Source organism: Myotis daubentonii, chromosome 15 (assembly GCF_963259705.1).
Source record: "Myotis daubentonii chromosome 15, mMyoDau2.1, whole genome shotgun sequence".
Lineage (NCBI taxonomy): Eukaryota > Metazoa > Chordata > Mammalia > Chiroptera > Vespertilionidae > Myotis > Myotis daubentonii.
This window is the reverse complement of record NC_081854.1, coordinates 8,397,544-8,424,879: the sequence shown is the minus strand read 5'-3', so window position 1 is coordinate 8,424,879 and position 27,336 is coordinate 8,397,544. Positions and strand designations below refer to the sequence as shown.

Below are 27,336 nucleotides of genomic sequence, written 5' to 3'. Positions count from 1 at the left end.
TGGAGTCACCAACTGGACGCTGCGGTCACCTGGGGTTGGCGATTTGGTGGGGGGGGTGTGGCGGGCGGGGGGGGGGGGTGGAGGAGGTGGGGGGTCGCTCACAGATAGAACACCAGTCCCAGCGGCCGGCTTTATTCACCCACAGCCTGGTCCCCACTGGTCCAGCCGGGGGGTGGGGGTGGGGGGTTGTCTAGCTCCAGAACTGGGGAGTCAGGCCCTGGAAGGTACTGGGCTGCCCTTCCCTCTCAGGCCAAATTGGTGCCCCCACTTCACAGGGAGGGAGGGGCCCTGGGTCCGGCCCGGGAGCGGTCCGGCTGACTCCTCCCCGGTTATCTCAGAGCCCAGTGTCCCACCGAAGCAGAGTGGGCACCGATCCGGAGAGGCGGGAGCCTGGGGTCGCCCATTTCCTTCCACGGCCAAGCTGAGAGATGTCACCGGTGGCTGGGTAAGTTTTTCACACGCCCCTCCCCTCCCTTTCCGGCAGAACCAATGCGTCCTGGGCACCCAGCGGGCACCCATGCCACCGCCAGCCGCCCGGGCAGCGTGGCTTCCGTGGAAAAGATGGTGGAGGCCCCGTTACGGAGCAAACTTCGTGTGCAAATTCTCCTCCTTGGTCTTGCGCCTCTCGCTGTTGACGCCGGTGGAGGGCGCGCTCCCCTGCTTGGAGGTGGGCAGGCTTATGGAGACGGCCGACGACGGCAGGGAGGAGACGAAAGGCAGGCTGAACCCCGAGTAGCTCCCCGTGCGCCGGCTCCAGGTCGCGTCTTCCTGGCACTCGGGGTCCGGGTTCGACTCCCGGGCCACGCTGGACCGGACCAGCGAGTTCTCGCTCTTCCTCTCCTGGAAGCTGGGCTTGGCCAGGTGGTACTTGGGCCAGTCGGAGGGCTTGGTGGGCACCACGCTCTTCTTGGACAGGAGCTTTTCGAAGGGGTCGTTGGCAACGTGGTCCTGGAGGTACCACCACCGCTGCAGCGGGTAGATCGGGATGGGCAGGAGGGCTACGACGCTGAGGAAGGTGATCCAGCCAAGGGTGCTTTGCAGGTAGGGCTGTTCTACTTCCTGGCCCTGGAGGCGGAGACGGGGGCCCGGGTGCGAGGAAGAGGCCGTGATGGGGTTTGGGCCCAGGCCATGTGGACGACCAGGTTCCCCAGGGGCTGGGAAGTGGGTGAGGGGGTCCCTGGGGGATGGTAAGGGCACCGATCGGGGGGAGGAGATCTGGCCGTGGGCCCCCCGAGTGGGAGGGGGAGGCCAGGGCCAGGGGCTCACAATGCTGCTGTTCCAGGCGATGTAGTGGGGGGGCACCTTCCGGTAGAGGTGGACGAGGCAGACGGAGAGGAGGGCCAGCAGCCCGGGCATGGTCACGTAGCACCACAGGAAGGGGCAGGAGGACCACAGCAAGCGGCCCAGCTCGCTGTACATCTCCTCCCTGAACCTGCGGTGGGGGCGGTGGGCACGGGCGTCTGGGATGGAGCCCTCCTCTGGCCGCCGGGGCCGGGAGCCCTTGGGAAGACGGGCTCGCCGGCTCTCTAGTTGTCTCACCAGGTCTCAACGATTCGGGGAGGCTGCGTCCTGCCGGGCCCTCCCCAAGCCCGGGCCCTGCATCTGGTCCTCCCAGAGGCACCCCCCCCCCCCATCCAGGGGGCACGCACCCCTCCGGCCCTCTGCCTGCAGACCAGCCCCATGTGGGCCACGGCGGGGGAACCTGCATCCCCTAGGTCCTGGCGGCTGGTCCCCTCAGAACCCACCCGGCTGCCTCAGGTCCCTGCCTCCTGCCGCCCCCCCTGCTCTCAGATCGGGCCCTCGCTCTCCTCGAAGACCCGGGAGGGGGCCCCGGCTGGGAAGACCCTGGGGTTGGCGCGTTACCTGTAAGCTCCGTACACCCAGGCCAGGGTCCCGTTCTGGAGGACCGCGATGATGAAGAGGGTCAGAGGCACCAGGATCTCATCCAACAGAGACACGATGTAGCTGCCCGACCGGCTGGTGAAGACGATGCTGCCCAGAAAGCCTCCCAGGCAGATGACCACTAAGGCGGAGGCAGGGTTGGCCCCATTGAGGTCGGTTGGGCAGGGCAGGGTCGGGGGTCAGAGCGAGCCCCCCGAGATGGGGGTGGCTGGGGGAGGGGAAGGCAGGAGGACAGGGTTGGCCCCATTGAGGTCGGTTGGGCAGGGCGGGGTCGGGGGTCAGAGCGAGCCCCCCGAGATGGGGGTGGCTGGGGGGGGCGCAGGAGGACAGGGTTGGCGCCGGCGCGAGGGGCCCCCGTACCTGGGAGCAGCGTGGGCTGCTGCTTCCTGATGGTGGACATGGCGTTGTGGATGGGATGGACGATGCTCTCCACGATCTTGACCAAGGTGGTCAGCTGTATCAGGAGCAGGACCAGGAAGAAGAGAAAGGCCCAGAAAGAGGCGCCGGGCAGCGTGGAGATGGCTTGGGAGAAGGCCGGGAAGGCCAGGCCAGGGCCCTGCATGAACTGCGGGGAGAAGGGCTCTGAGGCAGGGGCGGGTCTGGGGGGATGGGGTGTGGGTGGGCGGGGATGGTGCGGTGGTCGATTAGCAATGTCTGTCCTGGGCAGAGGCGGGAGACACGCGGTGGGGGGGGCGTGAATGGCAGCGTGTCGGCCCTTCGCGGTTTCCTAAGTGGTGTGAGTTTCACCTCTTGGGGCCTCAGGTTCCCCCTCTCACAAACAGGGGGTTCCCGGGATCCGTGTGAGAATTCAAGGAGAGTGACAGCCTAGCCGAGGCCCCGGGCCACTCAGAATGGTGGTGGAAACGTGACGGCCACCGTTTCCTGCCTCAGAAGATGCTTGTGTGGCCCATGAGGCCCCTGAGAAATACATTTCCCAGCGTCTCTGGGGCCCTTGGGGTGCACCCTGCCACCCCCCCCCGCCCCTCCCCAGAAACACACCTTTTTGCTCAGCACCTCGATGCTGCAGGATGAGGAGGCCTGCATGACCTTGTACTTGAGCTGCTCCGGGAGGCTGTCTATCCACTTCAGGTAGTCCAGGGGGGGCAGGAGCAGGACGTCTGGGGGCGGGTTGACATTCTTAGGCAGCACCCCCGTTTTTACCATGTCTTTCACCAGTAGGACACTCCTGAAAGGGAAGGAGAGGAGCGGAAAGGTGGTGGAGACCAGCTGGCCACCCTGCTGTTGACAGAGGGAAGCTGAGGACTGGACAGGGAACGGGGTTACCCAGGATGAGTGCAGCTAAGTCACCGGGGCAACTGGACAGGGACCGGGCGCAAGTCACATAGACTGGGGGCGGGTCACCCCGGGAGGTCCACCTAAGGGGCAGATCATTTGTGCCTCTCAAGAAGTTTGTCCATGTCCTTTAAGTTACTGAATGTATTGGTATAAATTTGATCCTATCGGGTGTCCCCCCCCCCCCCCGACAAGAAAATGTATACACACTTTTAACAGCTGTTAACACACTTAATTTTCACTCCTTTTCAGGTTTAACTGATTTGAAATAATGGGTGAAGCCAGGCTAAGCTTTGAACAAAGAAAATGTATCCACTAGACTTTTTTATGGGGGATACAGAAAAGATAAAGCTTACAGTAGAAAACGGACAACAGTGGATGAATTGGGGGCGCACAAATACCAAACAAAACGATTCTTTTCTTTTCTTTTCTTTTAACATTTAACCACCTTTATTTTTTGTTTGTTTGTTTTTGTTAATCCTCACCCAAGGATATGTTTCCATTGATCTTTTAGAGAGAATGGAAGACGGGGCGGGGGAGAGGGGGGGCTGGGGGGGGCGGGGGCAGAGAGAAACATCGATGTGAGAGAAACATCAATTGGTTGCCTCCAGCAGGAGCCCTGACCAGGGCCCCGGGCCGGGGAGGAGCCCGCAACCAATATACATGTCCTTGACCGGAATCGAACTCGGGACCCTTCAGTCTGCAGGCTGACACTCTATCTACTGAGCCAAACCGGTCAGGGCTGGAAATTTTTTTAAAAATATATATTTTTATTGATTTCAGAAAGGAAGGGAGAGAGAAGAGAGATAGAAACATCAATGATGAGAGAGAATCATTGATCGGCTGCCTCCTGCACACCCCCGACTGGGGATCGAGCCCGCAACCCAGGCATGTGCCCTTGACTGGAATTGAACCTGGGTCCCTTCAGCCCGCAGGCTGATGCTCTATCCACTGAGCCAAACCAGCTAGGGCTAGTTTGGAAAATTTTTTATTTTGAAAGTCGGTTTTGAGGTATATAAACACTTATTATTATTATTACTTTTTGGTGTATAAACATTTAGATAATCCAGTCTTCCTGCTGAACTGACCCTTTTATCATCACGACATGCTTTTCTTAATCTCTGGTATGACTTGTTCTGACTCTGATATTAATATAGCCACACCAGCCGAAACCGGTTTGGCTCAGCGGATAGAGCGTCGGCCTGCAGACTGAAGGGTCCCGGGTTCGATTCCGGTCAAGGGCATGTGCTTGGGTTGCGGGCACATCCCCAGTAGGAGATGTGCAGGAGGCAGCTGGTCGATGTTTCTCTCTCATCGATGTTTCTGGCTCTCTATCTCTCTCCCTTCCTCTCTGTAAAAAAATCAATAAAATATATATATTTTTTAAAAAAATATAGCCACACCAGCTTTCTTACGATTATTTGCGCATGGTATATTTTTCCATCCCCTTCACTTTATTTTTTTAGCATTTCCTTTTCTTTTATAACATCATTTTTTGTTTTGTTTTTGTTAATCCTCCACCGAGGATATTGTCTCCACACTGATTTTTTAGAGTGAGAGGGAGGGAAGGAAGGAAGGAAGGAGAGAGAGAAACATTATGTAAGAGATACACACGGATTGGTTGCCTCTGGCACGCACCCCCACCAGGGCTGGGTGTTGAATCTGCAACCCAAGTACGTGCCCTTGACTGGGAATCGAACCCAAGACCCTTAGATGGGTGGGCCAATGCTCTAACCACTGAGCAACCAACCAGGGCCATTCTCTGAACTCGAAACCTCTGTGCCTTTACACAGGACCTCTCTTGTAAACAGGATATGTTTGTTGCCTTAGCCAGTCTGGTAACCACTGCCTTTTACATAAGGTGATTAATTAACGTAATTATTGGCATGATTTGATTTGTGCCTACCTTCTCACTAGTTGTTTCTTTGTCGCTTCTCTCTTTTTCCTTCTTTTTAGCCTCTTTTATTTTTTGGATGGGGGGAGTATTTACCAGATAATTTTGTTTATATTTTACCTTTTCTATTGCCTTCTTGTGGCATTTTTTTTGTTGTGGTGGTGGTTTTTTTTTTTTTTTTTTTTTTTTTTTTTGGCTGTTATTCTACAGCTGTGCTAAACCAGTGGCCACAAACAGGATGTGGCTGTGAATACTTGAAATATGACTAATATGACCAAGGAAATACATTTTAAATAAAATTTTAATTTAAAATTTACAAGATAGGTTATTCAGTTACTGAGAAGCTTTTAAGTATATTCAGAACAACTTGGGTATGTGAAACTGCTTTTTCAACAGTATTCTCTTACGAAATCTAATAGAAACCAAAATTGAGCCCTAGCCGGTTTGGCTCAGTGGATAGAGCGTCGGCCTGCAGACTGCAGGGTCCCAGGTTCTATTCCAATCAAGGGCACATACCTGAGTTGCAGGCTCCATCCCCAGTAGGGGGCGTGCAGGAGGCAGCCAATCCATGATTCTCTCTCATCATTGATGTTTCTCTCTCTCCCTCTCCCTTCCTCTCTGAAATCAATAAAAATATATTTAAAAAAAAGAATTGATTTTGAAAACTTTACACCATTTGTAACTTATGGAAACCTTTAGAAGTCATGTCTCTGAGACCATTTTCTTATCTATAAAAGTAAAGTGGTGCCGTAACCGGTTTGGCTCGGTGGATAGAGCGTCAGCCTGCGGACTGAAGGGTCCTGGGTTCGATTCCGGTCAAGGGCATGTACCTTGGTTGCGGGCACATCTCCAGTGGGGAGTGTGCAGGAGGCAGCTGATCGATGTTTCTCTCTCATCGATGTTTCTAACTCTCTATCTCTCTCCCTTCCTCTCTGTAAAAAATCAATAAAATATATATTAAAAAAATAAAAGTAAAGTGGTGGCTATTAGAATATTGCCTTTTTGGCTGTTTTCTCTGACTTATTAATATACATTTATCATTATTATTATTGTTATTATTATTATTAACTATTGGTGAGGTTTGAGTTTGACGGCCTATGAGCCTGGGGAATTGCTACGGTAGAGAGAGGGAGGGGGGGGCCTCTTCTTGGACCTGCAAGGCTGTGATTACTCACTTCTCAACACAGGCATGGCCACTGGTGGTGATCCACAAGCCCAGCACCATGAAGATGATGGCCGTGGCCACCAAGGAGGTCGCCAGGTTGGCCATGGCCACCAGCAGGACCACCAGGACGTAGTTGCTGCTCCCAGCCTTGCAGGAGCAGATGTTGATGGTGGTGCCCAGGCCCAGGCCCAGCGAATAGAGCACGTGGCCTCCCGCCTGATGCCACAGGTCCAGCGAGGTCCAGGAAGATCGCTGCGGAGGGAGGTGGGTTCCGGCAGTTTGGGTGTGGGCCCGGGGGGGGGGACCCCCAGGGAGCGGGGCAGGCTGGGGCAGAAGGAAAGAAGCGGGCGCGGGGAAGGAGATTCAGAGCCGCTCGGAGGGAGGGAGAAGGTGTGGAGCCCCCCGGCCTCACCTCTATGGTCACCATATGTTTGAGGCCGGTGGCTGCACCTTCCAGGAAGAAACATCGGACCAGCAGGGCGAGTAAGAGGATGAAGGGGATGAATATGGTGATAATCAGGAGCTGTCCAGGTGGGTCAGCACAGAAGCCGGAAGGCAGGGGCCGTGGGGAGGAGGGGAAGACGGAGGCAAGCGTCAGCAGGCGACCGCAGATCGGCAGGAGGAGAGGAGTGGAGGGGAGCAGTGTGAGGGAACCCACCACCCGCATCCTGGGGGCCCCGGCTGGGGAGGCGGGGTGGCCATAGCTGAGCTGTTGTCTGGGTGAGCAGGAGGGCCACGGAGGCGGGAGGAGAGAGATCATCAGGAAGGGAGTGGGGTCGTGTCTGAACCGAGACCCTGAGCATCTCAAGATTTGTAACGGTGACGGGGTGGTGGGCCCAGGGCGGGGGCGGCTTACAGGCATGGAGAGCTTCAGGCCCGTGACTATGATAATGAAGAGGAGTAACCAAGTTCCTAGGGTCCCCACGGTGAGGGTCAGGACGAGCTGCTCGCTCCCTTCCTCAATGCTGACGGCGGCGTTCAGGGTGGTTTCGTACCAGAAGTACTGGTGGGGCACAGTCCGGACGCAGGAGAGCCCTGGGGAAGGCACCCCCTCACCTGGAGCCTGCCTACCTCTGCTCTCCCTCCACTCCTCCTGCTCTTCCTCCCTGTCCCTTGCTTCTCGGTGCCCTCGCCTCCCTCGGCCCCGCCCGCCCTCCCCCTCCCTCTCCTCACCGGTGACGTTCAACTCTGGGCACTGGGTCCAGGGCAAAGGGTGGTAGAAGGAGTTGCTCAGGTAGTAGAAGCCCCAGCTGATGATGACGCTGTTATACACGCTGACGATGCTGCACACCTGGCGGGGGGGGGACACAGCGGGCCTGAGGGGCGGGCAGGGAGGGGACAGGGGGCTTGGGAGACCACCAGGGGTGGGGGGGGAGCTAGGGTGCCTCTTGGCCAAGGCCCTCATTCACCAGCATGCTAACGTAGCCCAGGCCGCCCAGCAGGGGGACGAGATGCTTCCAGATCCGGACGCTGTCGACGCGCAGCCACTGTCCCATGACCATCTCCATGTACAAGAGGGGGATCCCGAACAAGAGGAGCAGGAGGAAGTATAACAGGATAAAGTCACCTGAAGAAAAGGGGGGCCAGGAGCCGTGCTGTAGGCAGCCAGGAGGCCTGGCCCGCCTCCTCCTTCCGATAGCTTTTCTCCTGCACCCGATGGATGTGACGGATAACGTGGACTGGTTTGCTCTGCGGGGATGAGGGAGGGTGTGCCCTCCCTCAGTTCTGGCTGTCCGCCCTGAGGTCCCTCCTCTCCCAGAGCCCAGGAGTCTAGACTTCTATCCTCAAAACGTCTTCCCGAGACTCGAGACCCAGGCCCCCGGCCTTACCGCCTCCGTTCTGATGGCAAAGGTAAGGGAAGCGCCACGTGCTGCCCAGCCCAAAGGAGAAGGCGATCTGGAGTAAGATAGTCTCGGTTCTTTTCGTCTGAACAACGAAGCTTTGGGTCTTGGCGGTCAGGATCTTGCCTGAGAGTCTCATGGGTGAGGACGAGAGAGTCTGGGATTGTTTGTGGGACCCTGTCTCTCTGTTTTCCAAGGACGCCATAGCTTTCTTCTGACAGGTCCAATAACGCCTGAGGGGATCCTGGGGTCCCCAAAAATAGCAGACTTTAAGGGTCAAGTCTCAGATACCAGACTGTAGAACTCCACAAGAAAGGCGCATGTAGAACAATGAGGGCTAGGGTTTAAATCTTGGCCCTTTTCACTAGTCATTGACTTAGGGCAAATATTTTCGTCTCCCTGAGAGTGAATTTTCTCATCTTACAAGCACAAAAGAATTGAAAAATATTTAATGACTGTTACAGCACGAGCACTAACCAATCAGATTGTGGAACAAGTTATTCGTTAGAGCTTGGGGGAGGGGGGGGGGCAGGAAAGGAAAAAGAAAGAAGGAGAAATTATCTGGAATTTAGTGAATCCTAAAATCTGGGTGTGGTGAGGGGAAGAGAAAAAGAGAAGCTTCCTAAAACCACTGTCATCCCAAAGTTATGGTGCATGCCTGAGGCTGTGTCCTTTGAGGATTATATAGTATGATGCATCCCAGGAATGCAAGGTTGGTTCAACATCTGAAAATCAATAATTGTTATACATCATGTAAATAGAATACAGGACAAAAGCTATCATCATATTTTTTGGAAGACAATGGCAGGCTAGCCCTAGCCAGTTTGACTCAGTGGCTAGAGCATCCACCTGTGGACGGAGTTCAATTCAAGTCAAGGGCATGTACCTCAGTTGAAGGCTTGATCCCCGGCCCTGGTTGAGGTGCATGCAGGAGGCAACTAATCAATGTGTCTCTCTCACATTGATGTTTCTTTTTTAATATATATATATATTTTATTGATTTCAGAGAGGAAGGGAGAGGGGCGAGAGAAATAGAAACATCAATGATGAGAGAGAATCATTGATCAACTGCCTCCTGCACGCCCCCTACTGGGGATCGAGCCCACAACCTGGGCATGTGCCCTTGATCGGATTCAAACCTGGGACCCTTCAGTCCACAGGCGGACACTCTATCCACTGAGTCCAACCAGCTAGGGCTCACATTGATGTTTCTGTCTCTCTGTCTCTCCCTCTCCCTTCCACTCTCTCTAAAAATCAATGTGGAAAAAAATCAATGTAAAAAGATACTCAGGTGAATATTAACAATCACCACAAAAATGACAAGCTGGCGATAAAATTCATATGAAAACCTGAGGAACTTAGTACAGTTAAAATAATCATGAAAAATAAGGTTGAATACTCATACTTACCAATTTGAAAACTTACTACAATGCTATGGTAATCAAAGCAGAGTGATACTGGAATAAAGATACACATATAGAACAATAGGATAGAATAAAGAACCCAGAAATAAACCTTCACATATACAGTCAAATAATTGTTAACAAGGATACCAAGCATATTCAGTGGGAGAAAGGATGCCTGTGCAACAGATGGTATTGAAAAACTGGATATACACACGAAAAATAACGAAGTGGGAGCCTCTCCTCACACTATGTACAAAAACTAACTAAAAATGGATGAAAAACCTAAATTTAAGGGTGAAACTATAAATCCCTTAGGAAAAAAAAACATATGGGTAGATCTTCATTTCCTTAGATTTGGTCATGGTTTTTATTTATTTTTTTTTTATTTATTTATTTTATTTTTATTTTTTTAAATATATTTTATTGAGTTTTTACAGAGAGGAAAGGAGAGAGATAGAGAGCTAGAAACATCGATGAGAGAGAAACATCGATCAGCTGCCTCCTGCACACTCCCCACTGGGGATGTGCCCGAAACCAAGGTACATGCCCTTGACCGGAATCGAACCTGGGACCCTTCAGTCCGCAGGCCGACGCTCTATCCACTGAGCCAAACCGGTTTTGGCTATGGTTTTTAAAATATGACACTGAAATATGTCCTTTTGTGCATCAAATGACACTAACAAGCAAGTAAAAAAAAAAAATAACCATAGAATGGGAGAAAAATATTTGCAAGGCATATATCTCCTAAGAGTCTAGAATATATAAAAAACTCTTATAACTGAACAACTGAAAAACCAAGCAACACAATTAAAAATGGGCAAAGGACTTGAGTAGACATTTCTTCCACAAAGATATACAAATGGCCAACAAACACATGAAAAGTTGCCCAGCATATCAAATTATTAGGGAAATGAGATACCATTTCACACCCACTAGAATGGCAATAACAATAATAACAATAATAATAATAATAATAATGATGATGATAATAGGAAATGATGCCTGGCTGGTGTGGCACAGTGGTTAAGTATCAACCTATGAATCAAGGAGGTCTCAGTTCAATTCCTAGTCAGGAATATGTCCGGGTTGCAGGCTCAATCCCCAATAGGGGGCATGCAGGGGGCAACTGATGGATGATTCTCATCATTGATGTTTCTGTCTCCCTTTCCCTTCCTCTCTGAAATCAATGAAAACATATTTTTTAAGAAACAAAACTGAGGGTGTGCTGGTGGGAATGTAAAATGATGCAGCCACTGTGGGAAACTGGCAGTTCCTCAGAAAGTGAAACATAGAATTACCATCTGACTGAGCAATCCCACTCGGGGGTTTATACAGAAAATAACTGAAAGCAGGGGTGCAAACGGATACTCGCACACCAATGTTCAGACCAGCACTATTCACAACAGCCAAAAGGTTGAAATAACCCAACTGTCCACCAACAGATGAAAGAATAAACAAACTGTGGTATATCCATATAATGGGATATTATTCATCCATAAAAGGAATTAAATTCTGATACTTTCTGTAACATGAGTGAATTTTGAAAACATTGTAGTACATGAAATAAGCCAGAGACAAAAGGACAAATAGTGTATGATTTCACTTCCATGAGATATCTATAACAGGAAAATTCACAGAGACAAAAAGTAGATCTGAGGTTGGAATTATTGCTTACAGAGTTTCTGTTTGGGGTGATACAAGTGTTTTGAAGCTACATAGAGGTGGTGGTGGCAGAACATTATGAATGTACTAAATTTCACCAAAATTTTCACTTTGAAATGACTAATTTAATGTTATGTGAGTTTCGCCTTAATAAAATTATAAAAAGCGAAGGTGAAATAACAATGCTATCTCATCAGCAGAATATACTAAGGGAAATCTTTTGGCTGAAGGAAAATTATTTCAGATGGAAGTAGAGCTATACAAGAAGGAAAAAAGAACACCTAAAAGCGTGAATATACAAACAAATATAAGAGACTATTGACTACTTAAAGCGACACAAAGAGCAATATATTTGGGGGTTTATAATGCGTAGAAGGAAAATATTTTAATAAAAAATGCCAAAGATGTGGGGAAACTAGGAATAGGAGATACTTCCTTAACCCACAGCTTCCTTAAACCTATAGCGAACGCTACACTCAGTGGTGAACTGTGAATACTTTTCTCCTGCAGTTGGAAACAAGACAAGAATGTTGAATCTTCTATTCAACATCGTACTGGAGAGCCTGTCCATTCCAATAAAGCAAGAAAAAAAAATCTCTGAAGACCATACATAAATAAGTCTTTCCTTATTTGAAAGTGATATGAGTAGATGTGTGGAGATTATATGTGTAAAAGGAACCTTCAAACTACATAATCTTAAAAGATACCATGATTTTATTATTTTTTTAAAATATATTTTATTAATTTTTTACAGAGAGGAAGAGAGAGGAGGGATAGAGAGTTAGAAACATCGATGAGAGAGGCACATCGATCAGCTGCCTCCTGCACACCTCCTACTGGGGATGTGCCCACAACCCAGGTACATGCCCTTGACCGGAATCGAACCTGGGACCCTTCAGTCCGCAGGCCGACGCTCTATCCACTGAGCCAAACCGGTTAGGGCAGAAAAAGTATTCTTTTAAAATATATTTATTATTATTATTATTATTATTATTATTATTATTATTTTTAATCCTCACCTGAGGATATTTCCCCGTTGAGTTCTAGAGAGTGGAAGACAAAGGGAAAGAGAGAGAAGCACATTGATTGGCTGCCTCCTGCAGGAGCCGGGACCAGGGCCTGGGCTGGGAAGGAGCCTGCCACCGAGGTCCCTGCCCTGGACCAGAATCGAACCCGGGACCATCGGGTCCGCAGGCCGACGCGCTATCCACTGAGCCAAACCGGCTGGGATTGGAAAGATTTTTAATGGCTACTGACTATTCCAGGGTCATTACATAAACCTGACCCGTGGACGGCCCCCAAGGCCCTTCCTGATGGCCCCCCGCTTCTGGTCCCCGCCCCCCATCCCCTCACCCTGCGCCGGCCGCAGCCACCCCTCCTCACCCTCTCCCGGCCGCAGCGCGTACCTGCAGTTCCCGCTGCCGCCCCCGGGGGCGGGCGCCTGGGGTGGGGGCCGCTGTGCCCCGTCCGCCGGCGGCCCGCGGGGCGCACTCGGGCTCCCGGTCGCCTGCTCGGCTCGCAGAGAAGCACAACCTGCGGGGGGCGAGCTGAGAAACGGATTCCGAGGGGGCGTCTCGGGGACCCGCCGCGGGCCGGTCGGGGGGGCGCGCCTACACCGTCCGCCCCCGACGGCCGCGGCCCGGGCAGCTGGTGGGGAGGCGAGGCCTCCAGGGCCGCTCCATCCGCGACTGGACTTGCGAGCGGAGGAGAACCGGGACCGGACCGCCGGACTTGTGCTGCCCCGCTGGCGGCCACCACCCCCTCGCCCCTCCCCGCCCCTCCCCGCCCCGACTCAGGCGTCTGGGTCCCTAAATTCGGGGGAAGGGAGCTGGGGGGCGGGGCTCGGAAGTCTAGGTCCAGAGGTGAGGGGTCTGGCGCGGGGAGCAGCCGCCTGGGGCCCTGAGAGGTCGGGAGTCGGGGGCCAAGACGACTGCACCCCCTTTACCTGCCGCCGCCGCGCGAGTCTGGAGACCGGTAGCTGCGGCGGGCACCGCGGGGGAGGGGGCGCCGCGCGAGGCCAGGCTCCACGGAAGCCAGGGCTTTGGGGCCAGAAGAGTTTGGAGCTCCCGCGGGAGGTTCGCCTCCGGACCCCAGCCCAGCAACTGCCCCTGCCCCTGCCCCTGCCCCTGCCGCTGCCCCTGCCCCTGCCCCTGCCCCTGCCCCTGCCCCTGCCCCTGCCGCTGCCCCTGCCACTGCCCCTGCCGCTGCCCCTGCCACTGCCCCTGCCCTGCCCCTGCCCCTGCCCCTGCCCCTGCCGCTGCCCCTGCCCCTGCCCCTGCCCCTGCCCCTGCCGCTGCCCCTGCCCCTGCCACTGCCCCTGCCCCTGCCCCTGCCCCTGCCCCTGCCCCTGCCCCTGCCCCTGCCCCTGCCGCTGCCCCTGCCACTGCCCCTGCCCCTGCCCCTGCCCCTGCCCCTGCCCCTGCCGCTGCCCCTGCCACTGCCCCTGCCCCTGCCCCTGCCCCTGCCCCTGCCCCTGCCGCTGCCCCTGCCCCTGCCCCTGCCCCTGCCGCTGCCCCTGCCCCTGCCGCTGCCCCTGCCCCTGCCCCTGCCCCTGCCCCTGCCGCTGCCCCTGCCCCTGCCCCTGCCCCTGCCCCTGCCGCTGCCCCTGCCGCTGCCCCTGCCCCTGCCGCTGCCCCTGCCCCTGCCCCTGCCCCTGCCCCTGCCTAGCCCCTGCCGCTGCCCCTGCCGCTGCCCCTGCCCCTGCCCCTGCCCCTGCCCGTGCCCCTGCCCCTGCCCCTGCCCCTGCCTAGCCCCTGCCCCTGCCCCTGCCTAGCCCCTGCCCCTGCCGCTGCCGCTGCCCCTGCCCCTGCCCCTGCCTAGCCCCTGCCCCTGCCCCTGCCGCTGCCCCTGCCACTGCCCCTGCCCCTGCCCCTGCCTAGCCCCTGCCCCTGCCCCTGCCGCTGCCCCTGCCGCTGCCCCTGCCGCTGCCCCTGCCTAGCCCCTGCCGCTGCCCCTGCCCCTGCCCCTGCCCCTGCCCCTGCCGCTGCCCCTGCCCCTGCCGCTGCCCCTGCCCCTGCCCCTGCCCCTGCCCCTGCCGCTGCCCCTGCCCCTGCCCCTGCCTAGCCCCTGCCCCTGCCCCTGCCTAGCCCCTGCCCCTGCCCCTGCCGCTGCCCCTGCCACTGCCCCTGCCCCTGCCCCTGCCTAGCCCCTGCCGCTGCCCCTGCCGCTGCCCCTGCCGCTGCCCCTGCCCCTGCCCCTGCCTAGCCCCTGCCCCTGCCGCTGCCCCTGCCCCTGCCCCTGCCCCTGCCCCTGCCTAGCCCCTGCCGCTGCCCCTGCCGCTGCCCCTGCCGCTGCCCCTGCCCCTGCCCCTGCCTAGCCCCTGCCCCTGCCGCTGCCCCTGCCCCTGCCCCTGCCCCTGCCTAGCCCCTGCCCCTGCCGCTGCCCCTGCCGCTGCCCCTGCCCCTGCCTAGCCCCTGCCGCTGCCCCTGCCGCTGCCCCTGCCGCTGCCCCTGCCCCTGCCCCTGCCTAGCCCCTGCCCCTGCTGCTGCCCCTGCCCCTGTCCCTGTCCCTGCCCCTGCCGCTGCCCCTGCCTCTGCCCCTGCCCCTGCCCCTGCCGCTGCCCCTGCCCCTGCCCCTGCCGCTGCCCCTACTGCTGCCCCTGCCCCTGCCGCTGCCCCTGCCGCTGCCCCTGCCGCTGCCCCTGTCCCTGCCGCTGCCCCTGCCCCTGCCGCTGCCCCTGCCGCTGCCCCTGCCCCTGTCCCTGTCCCTGCCGCTGCCCCTGCCGCTGCCCCTGCCCCTGCCCCTGCCCCTGCCGCTGCCCCTGCCGCTGCCCCTGCCCCTGCCCCTGCCCCTGCCCCTGCCCTGCCCCTGCCCCTGCCCCTGCCCTGCCCCTGCCCCTGCCCCTGCCGCTGCCCCTGCCCCTGCCGCTGCCCCTGCCCTGCCCCTGCCGCTGCCCCTGCCCCTGCCCCTGCCCTGCCCCTGCCGCTGCCCCTGCCCTGCCCCTGCCGCTGCCCCTGCCCCTGCCGCTGCCCCTGCGCCTGCCCCTGCCGCTGCCCCTGCCCCTGCCGCTGCCCCTGCCCTGCCCCTGCCGCTGCCCCTGCCCCTGCCGCTGCCCCTGCCCCTGCCGCTGCCCCTGCCCTGCCCCTGCCGCTGCCCCTGCCCCTGCCGCTGCCCCTGCCCCTGCCCCTGCCGCTGCCCCTGCCCCTGCCCCTGCCCCTGCGCCTGCCGCTGCCGCTGCCCATTCACTCGCCTGGGCTCTTGGCCGGTCTCTCTGAAGGGTCCTGCCTCCCCACGGTCTCCGGAGTCGGAAGCCGGTTGAGCTGTGTGCTTGGGTGAGACGCAGGGGTCATCTCTTCCCAACCCTTCCCACCCTGTCATCCCGGCTCCGGGGAGCACCCTCTCTCCACGGTTACTCTTTGGGGAGGACCCCTGGGGTGGCGGGTTACCGGGCAGGGTGGGGGCGGGGTGGGTCCTGGGGAGGGGAGAGGGGAACCAGGTCAGGCTTAGTGGCTAACGGGATTGAGGCGAGGGGAGGGCCACGATGGGAACCAGGAGGCCTGTTTCAGAGCTGAGGGTCTAACCACTGTGCTAAAGATTCAACACGGCAGCCCTCACCGGTTTGGCTCAGCGGATAGAGCGTCCGCCTGCGGATTGAAGGGTCCCAGGTTCGATTCCGGTCCAGGGCATGTACCTTGGTTGCGGGCACATCCCCAGTAGGGGGCGTGCAGGAGGCAGCTGATCAATGTTTCTCTCTCATAGATGTTTCTAACTCTCTATCCCTCTCCCTTCCGCTCTGTAAAAAAAATCAATAAAATATATATATTTTTTAAAAAAGATTCAACACGGAGTAAACCATCCAAAGCCGGGTGGTTCTGGAGTAGATGTGCATAAGGCGCTTGACGGCACGGGGGACGGAGACTCGGAGATGACGTGGGCACCGGTGGAAATCAGCCTGCGACCATGTGCATTTCAAATCAGCAGACAAACATGAATTATTCGGTGACTGGGGTGGCACAACGGGCAAGACAGCTGAGATGGGAATCATGCTCCTTCTATCAAAATCCGTTTCGGGTGGGTCAAGGGTCACAGTGTAAAAACTGCAAACATAACTCACTAGAAATCAACGGTCTGACAGTGGATTCTGTATTCTAAACCTTGCCTTTGATCTGTACATCTCCTTTGCCTCAGGACAGTGGTTCTCAACCTTCCTAATGCCCCGACCCTTTAATACAGTTCCTCATGTTGTGGTGACCTCCAATTTCATTGTTACAAATTGAACATAAAGCATAGTGATTCATCACAAAAACAATATGTAATTATATATGTGATTTCTGATGGTCTTAGGCGACCCCTATGAAAGGGTCGGTCAACCCCCAAAGGGGTCGCGACCCACAGGTTGAGAACCGCTGCCTTAGGACACTTGCCGTTAATAAAAAGCAAGGGGTCCTGAGACAAACAGAACTTGGTTCCTATAGCCCAGCTCCTCGGGCTCCCCAAAAGGCCTTCCAAAATTATGTTTCGTCTCTAGACTCTAATACTTTACAGCAGCCCCTTCTCCAGATTCCGGAACCCTTCTAGATGCTGGCCAAGACCCCCGGCATTACTTTCCCAATCCAGGAAAAACAAGAGACTTTGGGTTCAGTTACATTAGCAATTCCTACATTTCCCTCTTTTAATGTCAACTTGCCAGCCAGGGAGTTCCACTTTGAAAAACCTGTGATGTGCCCTGGCTGGTCAGTGGTTAGAGCGTCAGCCTGTGGACCAAAGGGTTGGTCTCTCTCGGGTTCAATTTCCGGTCAAGGGCACGTCCCTCGATTGCAGGTTCCCCAGCCCTGGTAGGGGCACGGGTGTCTGTGTGAGGCATCCCATTGAAATGCCTCACGTAGCTATTCCTCTCTCTCCCCCTCCCCACTCCCTTCCGCTCTCTCTGGAAATGAATGGGGAAGAAATCCTCAGGTGAGGGTGAAAACAGCAACAACACACAGTGTGAAAGGGCGAGGGCTACGCCCTCCATCTTGCCCCAGGATAAGGGCTACGCCCTCCATCTTACCCTGGATCCTCCATTTTTGGGCAACCATGTGCTCGGCAAGGAGCTTCTTCCCAGAAGCCCAAGCCTCTGCCAGCCACACCCAGAAACCAATGACAATCAAGGGAAGTGCGCGCCATAGATACGACCACATCCTGTGTAACAAGACACCGACTTGCGCCTGGCCCATTGGCAGGGCCCACAGTCCTTTCTCCTCCCCTTACTCCAACCCCCCTATCAAACCCCTCTCTCTCTCTCTGCCGCTTGTGCCGCTGCGACGGTGAGTGTGGTCGGGGAGCCGAGCTAGCCCGAATAAAGACTCTTTGCTTTTGCATCGGACTCGGCTGGCTCCCTGGTGGTCTTTTGGGGATCTTGAAATCTGGGCATAACAAGTGACATGATGCCAAATGAGCCAAGTCTTTATTTCAGAGAGGAATTACTCCCGTGGCGGAAAGTTTGTCTCGCTGGTTATCTGTTTTTATTCATCTTCTTTAGGCTTTGCCCCACGTGAAGCCGAGGGCGGGCCTTCTTCTTCTCTGCTTTACTTTTACGTCTTAAGAAATCGGTGTCCCTGTCGTGCCTCGTGGAGGCTGGGGAGGTCCGTTTCAGGAGGGCGTACAAGAAGTAGGCAGGGATGGGCAGGATGGTGAAGACAGTGAGCAGGGCGAGCAAGACTTTCCCCCACGGCGGATAATTATGGAGCACTTCGTTTGACTGTGGGGGAAAGGGAGGAAGGTTTAGAACGCCCAGGTTATCTGAAGTGAGATGCAGAAGGTGGGGGTGGGAGATGAACCAAGGCAAGAGACCAGATCACTTGAATCCCCAGGGAATAAGATGATTGGGTCCCAGAGGCAAGAGTGGATTGAAAAGTCTGTCCCCATTCCCTCGAGGGGGGGCGGGGCGGGTGTGGGGCCCGGGGTCTGTGGGGGAACTCACGATGCTGGAGTTCCAGGCCATGTAAGTGATCGGCCTCACATACAGATGAATCAGGATGATTACAAACAGGACCAGCAGCACAAATGGAGACACAAAGCACCATAGCCAACGATAAATGGGGGAGATGGGGCGCCCCAATATGATAATCAAGTCGGCAAGGAACCTGGGGGGAAGGGTCATAAGGCTTTAGAAGGCCCTTCCGGCCTTACCCAGCTCTGGGGGAGGGGTCAGCCCAAACCCAGCCTCCGAAAGACCCCTTCACATTTCTTAGACCTTTCTGTTCATCTCCAAACCTCTAAAATCCATCCCTTTTCAGGCTAATTTCTGTCCCAGCCCCAGAATTAAAAATAATAATTTTTTTTCACCTTCAGGATGAAGCCAAGTTCCTAAATGTAGCTTCTTTAAGCCCATGTACCCCGCTATCTTTAGTAATGCGATACCTTCTTAGGCGCATTACAGACGCAAGTCAGGTTCCTTCTGCCTAGAATGCTCATCTCTTTCCCTTGATGAACTCCCCTCCATCTGTCCGGATCCTGTTTAGGCATCCCCTCACTGCCTGACGCGATTGCTAACCACCTGTGTTCCTCCAGCACCCTGGGCAGCCTCGACCATCGGCTTACCACCTGCCCCAGGATCTGCTCTGTGCCTTCCTCTTTGGACTCTGAGAGAAGAAGCTAAATATAATTTATCCCGGTATCCGCAGGACTTGGAGCGTGGGAGGCCCTAAGTCCTATCTGAGCGGGAGCGAGTGTGTGGGCGAGTGGGCGTGATGCCGAGAGCCACCGCCGCCTGGAAAGGCTGCCACCCTTGGATGACACGGTGCTTCTCAAAGGTTAGGGCGCATCGGAATCCCTTTGGGCAGCGGTTCTCAACCTGTGGGTCGCGACCCCTTTGGGGGTCGAACGACCCTTTCACAGGGGTCGCCTAAGACCATCGGAAAACACATATATAATTACATATTGTTTCTGTGATGAATCGCTATGCTTTAGTTATGTTCAATTTGTCACAATGAAATTGGGGGTCCCCACAACATGAGGAGCTGTATTACAGGGTGGCGGCATTAGGAAGGTTGAGAACCGCTGCCTTAGGGTTTCTGTTAACACGCAGCCGCGGGTCTGAAGTGGAGCCTGAGGGCCTGCATTTCTAAGGAGCTTCCCAGCGAGGCCAGTGCCGCTGCTCCATAGAGCGCACTTGGAGAAGCAAGGGCGTCCCTGTTTCAGATGTCCAGACTACCCTGGTCAACAGTAGGGCTTAGGGTCCCGTAGGTCCTGCTACAGACTGTTCACCGCTTTGCCATTGTACATCTATTTTTCTCCCCAAACCAGCCCATGTCTTTCTCCTTCCCACCCTCCGGGGAGCTGTCCATAGCCCTGGGATCAGAGCAGGAGGGGCCCCGTTCTCCCCGAGGGTGCGTGGAAGGAGAGCCTGGGCTTGGGACCTCACCTCCGGGCCCCATAGATCCAGGCCATGGACACATTCTCCAAGATGAGAATGAGGAAGAGGGGCAGAGAGGCCCAGTAGTCATCCAGCAGGTTCACGTAGTAGCTGCCGGAGGGCTGCACGAAGAAGCAGCTGCCCAGGAACATGGCCACGCAGACACCCACTGGCGGGGGAAACAACCAGACTGGGATCAAGGTCAGCATTCAAGCTGGGCTGGAGGAGTCCTGGTGGGGTTAAGCTACACCACGGCCCGCCGGCCGCCCGGTGAGAGCGAGGTCATAGGTCAGAGCACCTGTGAGCAGGGTTGTGTGCCTCCGAAGGCAGGAGAAGGTGTCCTGGAGCGGGGTGATGATGCCCTGCAGGATCCCTTGCATGGTGCTCAGCCCCATGGTCACCAGAAACACGAAGGTGATGATGGCCCAGAAGGTGGATCCAGAAAACACAGCGATGATTTCAGTAAATGCCACAAAGGCCACACCCGGCCCCTCCATAACCTGTAAAGTGAAAGGAAGAGGAGGGGCGGGATCAGAGAGCCCGGAGAGTCCTAACTCGGCTCCTGTCCCCGGACCCCGGAAGTGATCTGTAGCGCTGTTCCTTAGTGACATTGTAAGGAGGACTTCCGCCCGCAACAGCTGCTGGTCTGGCATCTCTCTGGTGTTGGCGCTCAGCAGGCTTGTACGAACGCTGGCGCTTGCTGCTACAGAGCCTACCGTTGCCTTCTCACTAAAGGAGGCTGGTAACCTTGCTCGGTTGCCCAGGATTGCCTCCCTGGATTCTATGGCCCCTAAGAAGAGCTGGAGTTTCTAGTGCTCTGGGGGAGGTGAGGGGAACGCTAGGACTCCCCCCCCCTCCCCCCAACCCTTACCTACCTCCTTTAATTGCTCAGGTAAGTCACAATTGGACAAGTAGGGTAGGGCCACGAGTTTGGCTCCTTCAGGGAGGTTGCCAAACCACCTGGGGTAGGTGTAGCTCATATGCTGATACAGGCTCTCTGGGAGGCGGAGCTCAGGAGGCAGCACGCCCGCCGTGACCAGGTTCATCATTCTCTCAGCATTCCTGGGGGCGGGAGTGGGATCACGTAAAGTCATTCGGGCCTTTAAGACAACTTCTCTCTTATTTTCTAGACGAGAAGGGAAATCACTAGCTGGGTCTCGAATCTGTGGTTTTCCTGAGGGCAGGGGTGATAGTCTGAATTCACCACTGGCTGTGTTTCCAGAACTCAACACAGGGGTTGGTAGATAGGAGCTGCTTTATAAAGAAATGTCTGATAAGCATTTTTTGAAACGAATGGCAGAGGGGATGAAAATAGGGAACAGGCAGGGGACATATGTGATACTTTCAACAATTAAGAATTACTTTTTTAAAAAAAAGAAAATAGGAAATAGGCTATAGGCTATAGGGGTTCGTGCTGTGGGCATTTTTTTGTGTGTGTTTGTCTACTGGTTCAGTTGAAGAGATCCCCTAATTTTTCCGTGGCGACTGCCATGGAATGGGGCAAACACACCTTTGAAAACATCCAAGTTTGGGGTTTTCTTCGTTTAGAAAGGCAGCTCGTAAAGAGAGAGATTTCAAATGTTTCTGAAGTTGCCGAAACCGGTTTGGCTCAGTGGATAGAGCGTCGGCCTGCGGACTGAGGGGTCCCGGGTTCGATTCCGGTCAAGGGCATGTACCTGGGTTGCGGGCATATCCCTAGTAGGGAGTGTGCAGGAGGCAGCTGATCGATGTTTCTCTCTCATCGATGTTTCTAACTCTCTATCTCTCTCCCTTCCTCTCTGTAAAAAATCAATAAAATATATTTAAAAAATAAAAAAAATAAAGTTTAGGATGCTCACATCTGGGGGACCCATGTTGACTGAGCCCACATCCCCGACGGATGGGGGCCTAGACTAGAGTTCTACGAGCTATTTCTAAGACTTGGGTCTTGGCGACGCAATCCGTATGAAATACTGGGCTCACTTCAGGTAACATTTCTCACTGTTCTCGGTGGCCAAGTAGCCCAACGTGGCAAATACAAACAGCGTGGCCGTCACGGAGATAATGAGGTTGAGAAGAGCCACGGCAGAGGCATCCATGATGCAGTTGTTGGACCGAGGGACGTATGAACTGATTGCAGTGAAGCTGCCAAAGCCGGAGCCCATGGACAAAAAGAGATGGTTCCCTGTCCGGCGCCACACGTCCACAGAGTACAGGGATGGCACCTGAGGAGGACAAGTGCCAGGTGAATTGGGATGTAAAGGGGGGAGGACAGAAGGCAAAAGAAGGGAATGAAAGGAGGATCTGGGAGGGCCTCTACCAGACGACACAGTCCCTGCTACCCCCGCTGGGATAAGAGGGTTAACGGGGGAGGGACACCTCACCTGGGCAGCAAACAAACTCTTGATACCAAAGTCTGCTCCTTTCAGCATGAGACTCCGGATTAGGACACAGATGAAGATGATGTAGGAAAGGAATACTGAGACATACAGCATCTGGGTAGGAAGTATGATTCTTCAGAGAAAGTTCAGCAAAGGCAAAAGTTGGGATAGTAGGGCCAAACTATTGGGAATCAGAGGTCAGATGAGGAGAAATGAGAAGTTGGAATGGCTGGTTTGGCTCAGTGGCTAGAGCATCCGCCCGCAGACAGAAGGGTCACGGGCTAGATTCCCAGTCAAGGGTACATACCTTGGTTACAGGTTCAATGCCGGCCCTGGTCGGGGCAGGAGCGGGAGGCAACTAATCGATGTGTCTCTCTCACATTGATGTTTCTCTCTTCCTGTCTCTCCTCTCTCTCCCTCCCCTTCCACCCTCTCTAAAAATCAGTGGGAAAAAAATAGCCTATAAAAAAGCTGTGGGACATTTAAACAGTGGAATACTACGCAGCTGTAAAAAGGGGGGTCTCTTACCCTTGGAGACAGCATGGATGGACCTAGAGACTATTATGCTAAGTGAAATAAGCCAATCTGAGAAAGACAAATATCACATGATCTCACTTATTTATGGAATCAAAGAACAAAATGAATTGACCCACAAAATAACAACCAAAGCAGGGAGAATGGGACAGACTGACATACCTCAATGTGGGGGTGGGAGGACGAGAAGAGACAAACCAAATAACTTATATGCATAGCCCATGGACACAGGCAATAGGGTGGTGAAGACCTGGGGGAGTGGGTAGGGACTGGGCAAAGGGGGGTAGTGGCAGGGAAATGGGAGACATCTGTAATACTATCAACAATAAAAAACATATATTAAAAAATGATGTTCTTTTATTAACATGCTAGAGGCCCAGTGCACGAAATTCATGCACGGGGCGGGGGGGGGCGGGGGGCGGGGGGGATGGCCCTCAGCCCGGCCTGCAACCTCTCCAATCCGGGACCCTTCGGGGGATATCCGACTGCCTGTTTAGGCCTGATCCCTGCATCGGAAACCCCTCTCGCAATCCAGGACTGCTGGCTCCTAACCGCTCACCTGCCTGCTGGCCTGGTCACCCCTAACTGCCCTCCCATGCCAGCCTGGTCACCCCTAACTGCCCCTGCCTTGGCCCCACTACTGTGGCTTTTTCCGGAAGGACATCCGGATGGATGTCTGGAAGACGTCAGTCTAATTAGCATATTACCCTTTTATTAATATAGATATCTCTAAGCAAGAACATCTAACCTAATAAAAGACAAACATGCAAATTGACTGTACCTTCGCTATGCCTTAAGCCATGCCACCAGCCAATCAGAGCGACTATATGCAAATTAACTCAACCAAGATGGCGGCCAGCAGCCACGGAGCTGGAGTGAGCAGGAGGCTTGGTTGCTCCAGTGATGGAGGAAGCCAAGCTTTCTGCCTGCCGCAGCCGGCTCTGAGCTCCACTCAAGGCAACAAAGTTTCAATTATAGAAGATAAATAAATCCCAGATACCTGCTTTCAGCCGGCCGTGGCCACAGAGCTGGAGTGAGCAGGATGCTTGGGTTGCCCCTGGCGATGGAGGAAGCCAAGCTTCTCGCCCGCTCTGGCCGGCTTTGAGCTCCACTCAAGGCTACAAAGTTTCAATTATAGAAGGTAAATAAATCCCAGAATAAAAGAAAAAAGAAAAAAAGGAGAGGCTGGGAGCTTCCATCACTGGGGGGCTTGGCCAGCCTGAAAATGGCCCTCAGCCCCTCACCCAGACTGACCAGGCACCCCAGTGGGGACCCCCCACCCTAAAGGGGGTGTGACAAGCCTGAAAACAGCCATCAGCCCCTCACCCAGGCTGGCCAGGCACCCCAGTGGGGACCCCCACCATGAAGTGGGTGTGACCAGCCTACAAACAGCCATCAGCCCCTCACCCAGGCTGGCCAGGCACCCCAGTGGGGACCCCCACCCTGAAGGGGGTGTGACCAGCTGCAAACAGCCATCAGCCCCTCATCCAGGCTGGCTAGGCACCCCAGTGGGACCCCCACCCTGATCCAGGACACCCTTCAGGGCAAACCAGCCAGCCCCCACCCATGCACCAGGCCTCTATCCTATATAATAAAAGGGTAATATGCAAACTGACCCTTACAGCAGAACGACTGGGAATGACTGGTCACTATGACACACACTGACCACCAGGGGGCAGATGCTCAATGCAGGAGCTGCCCCCTGGTGGTCGGTGCACTCCCACAGGGGGAGCTCTGCTCAGCCACAAGCCAGGCTGACGGCTGCCAGTACAGTGGTGGTGGTGGGAGCCTCTCCCACCTCCTCAGCAGTGCTAAGGATGTCCGACTGTAGCTTAGGCCTGCTCCCCGCTGGCAGGTGGACATCCCCCGAGGGCTCCTGGACTGCCAGAGGGATGTCTGATTGCCAGCTTAGGCCCAATCCCCCGGGGAGCAGGCCTAAGCCAGCAGGTGGTCATCTCCCGAGGGATCCCAGACTGCAAGAGGGCACAGGCTGGGCTGAGGGACCCCTCCCGATGGCACAAATTTTTGTGCACTGGGCCTCTAGTTTTAAATAAAAATTCAGGTTAAAAAAATATATCCTCACTCCTCAGGTGAAAAATTTTTTAAAAGCCCAGCTGGTGTGGCTCAGTGGTTGAGCATCGACCTATGAACCAGGAGGTCACAGTTCAATTCCCGGTCAGGGCACATGCCCAGATTGTGGGCTCGATCCCCAGTAGCGGGTGTTTAGGAGGCATCCAATCAATGATTTTCTTTCATCATTGATGTTTCTCTCTCTCTTTCTCTCTCATCCTCTCCCTTCCTCTCTGAAATCAATAAAAATATATTTTTAAAAAAGAAGTTGGGACCTACAGGCATCAAGTTAGGAGAATAATAGGGTCTCAGGTAGAAAGGAGTCCATCAGATGAGTAAGTTAGAGGGTAACTCACCTTCCCAGTGGACTTGAGCCCTTTGATCATACAGATGCAGATAATTAACCAGGACACAAGTAGAGAGACAGAGAGATGCATGATCGGTAGCCCACCCAACTCAATTTCATCTGTGGTCTTCAGCACATGCCGGTACCAGAAGTATGTGGTGGATGTTGTCCGTGAACATTCAGGATCTGAGGTGAACTGGCCATGGAGGAAACTGCAAACCCAGGTTCCTCCCCTTCTTTTCCTCCACCCGCTCCTTCCCATCCCATTTCATCATCCATCTGCTTGTCCATCTATCTCAATGATCCTCTTCTTCCTTCATCCCCCTTTCCTCTTCTCAGCCCTCCCACTTGCCCTTTTCTTCCCTCCCTTCTCACCAAAACTGGAGTTCTTCGTTAAGGGGCACAATGACCACGGCAGGGGAGACTGGAAAGACTGAACCAAATAGTAGAGACTCCAAGCCATGAGCACACTATAGTACAAGCCCACGATGAAGCACACCTAGGGACCGTGAAGAATTCTGGAGGCAGGGGAAGAAAGATGGGCCAGCAGAAGGGAGGGAATTGGACAGAGGATTGGGGAAATTGAAGGGACTGGACCCACTGAAATGAAATCAGGGGACCCATTCCGGGACAAGGGTTGGGGATAAGGGTCAGTGTAAAGGGTAGGCCTGGGCAGCCCAGGGCTCCTCACCATGAAGCTGCTATACCCCACACCACCAAACCAGGGGCTCATGTTCTTCCACACACCAATGCTGCCCTGATGCATCCTCTGACCAACTGCTATCTCCATCACGAGGAGAGGAAATCCGACCAAAATCAGCATAAGGATGTAGACGATGATAAAGCTCCCTGTGCAGGGGGGGTTCAGGAGGGCCTTGAGGAACATCTGGCTTTTTTAGTCCCTGGCCTTTTCTGGGGGTCCAGGAAAACACGTTCCCTACCAGTGACCTCCCTCAGGGCCAAGGGCATCAGGCTTCAACCATTTCCACATCCCTCACAGTCCCGGGTGTCCAGTCCCTTATCCCCCAGCTCCTAGAAGACCCAGATACCTAGTTTCTACTCCGACCCCTGACCCAGACCTCCAGCCCCACCTTATGAACCCAAGTATTCAGATATCCTGTGCTCACCCTCCCAAGGTTCCTTGTATTCACATACTTGGCCCTTCCCCCATTCAGGGCCCCAAATCCTCATCCCCTACCTATCTCAGAGACCCCGGAGAAGCCAGAACAAGCCTCTGGCTCCTTGACCCTGCATGGGTTCGAGATTCCTCCTCCCCAGGCTTACCACCTCCGTTGTGAAGACACAGATAAGGAAAGCGCCAGATGGTGCTCAGCCCAACAGAGTAGCCCACCTGGGCCATGAGGTACTCAACCTTATTGGCCCAGGAGGGTCGGTCAGTGGCCAATTCGTCCTTTGGCTCATCTTTGTCTTTGGCTTCCAGTGTTTTCTCGATTTCTTCATTAAACCAATCCATATTCGGTTCCTCCCCATTCAGTTCCTCAGGAGGCAACACCTTGGCATTTTCGGTTGGGGGAGCTGAGGTCGTAGCAATCACGGGCTTGGAATCTGAAGGTCCAGCAATCACAGGCTTGGAATCTGAAGGTCCAGCTATCACGGGTTTGGAATCTGAAGGTCCAGCTATCACGGGTTTGGAATCGGGAGAGCTAGACATCTGGGCATTCTCATCCTGGGACTCCATGTTTTCAATAACATTCATCATTCTGAGAAGGCTCTAGTTCCTGCTTCTGCAAGGATGGGGCCTCCTTCCTTCTTGACCTTAAGGACATCAAGAACTTTAAATTTTAGCTGTATGAGTTGAGGAAAGACAAGACTAATCTTACAAAAACCCTGAGGCTTGCCTGGATGGCATGGCTTAGTGATTGAGCATCGACCTATGAACCAAGAGGTCATGGTTTGATTCCCAGTCAGGGCACATGCCGTGGTTGCGAGCTCAATCCCCAGTGTGGGTGTGCAGGAGGCAGCTGATCAATGATTCTCTCCCATCATTGATGTTTCTATCTCTCTCCCGCTCCCTTCCTCTCTGAAATCAATTTAAAAAGACATTTAAAAAAAAAAAAAAGGATTACAAGAGAGTACTGTGAACAATTCATTGTACACCAAAAAAACATGGACAATCTAGATAAAACGGAAAACTTATAGAAACAGAAAATCTACCAAGACTAAATCACAAAGAAATAGCAAATCTGGCCCTGACCGGTTCAGTGGATAGAGCATCGGCCTGCGGACTCAAGGGTCCCAGGTTCGATTCCAGTCAAGGGCATGTACCTTGGTTGCGGGCACATACTCAGTAGGAGGTGTGCAGGAGGCAGCTGATCGATGTTTGTCTCTCATGGATGTTTCTAACTCTCTATCCCTTTCCCTTCCTCTCTCTATAAAAAAAAAAAAAATCAGCCCTGACCGGTTTGGCTCAGTGGATAGAGCGTCCCCCTGCGGGCTGAGGAGTCCCAGGTTCGATTCCGGCAAAGGGCATGTACCTTGGTTGCAGGCACATCCCCGGTCAGGGGTGT

The 27,336-nt window shown here is 54.6% G+C and overlaps 2 protein-coding genes across 2 annotated transcripts; both read right to left on the bottom strand.

Annotated features, from left to right (window-relative positions):
* Nucleotides 1-576: 576 nt before the first annotated feature.
* Nucleotides 577-8,300, bottom strand: LOC132217278 (orphan sodium- and chloride-dependent neurotransmitter transporter NTT5-like). Its single transcript, XM_059667369.1, has 11 exons — nucleotides 8,084-8,300; nucleotides 7,664-7,821; nucleotides 7,428-7,545; nucleotides 7,111-7,289; nucleotides 6,667-6,777; nucleotides 6,265-6,506; nucleotides 2,902-3,088; nucleotides 2,263-2,467; nucleotides 1,864-2,023; nucleotides 1,267-1,432; nucleotides 577-1,065 (listed from the first exon to the last, which is right to left on the bottom strand). Exons 1-11 carry the CDS (start codon nucleotides 8,298-8,300, stop codon nucleotides 577-579), a joined length of 2,232 nt encoding a protein of 743 aa, XP_059523352.1.
* Nucleotides 8,301-17,596: 9,296 nt separating this feature from the next.
* On the bottom strand, nucleotides 17,597-26,507 carry LOC132217277 (orphan sodium- and chloride-dependent neurotransmitter transporter NTT5-like). The gene is made up of 10 exons (XM_059667368.1): nucleotides 26,093-26,507; nucleotides 25,500-25,657; nucleotides 25,184-25,307; nucleotides 24,819-24,994; nucleotides 21,461-21,702; nucleotides 20,374-20,560; nucleotides 19,797-19,998; nucleotides 19,508-19,667; nucleotides 18,065-18,227; nucleotides 17,597-17,842 (listed from the first exon to the last, which is right to left on the bottom strand). The coding sequence occupies exons 1-10, from the start codon at nucleotides 26,505-26,507 to the stop codon at nucleotides 17,597-17,599; spliced, it is 2,073 nt and encodes a 690-aa protein (XP_059523351.1).
* Between the last annotated feature and the right edge of the window lie 829 nt (nucleotides 26,508-27,336).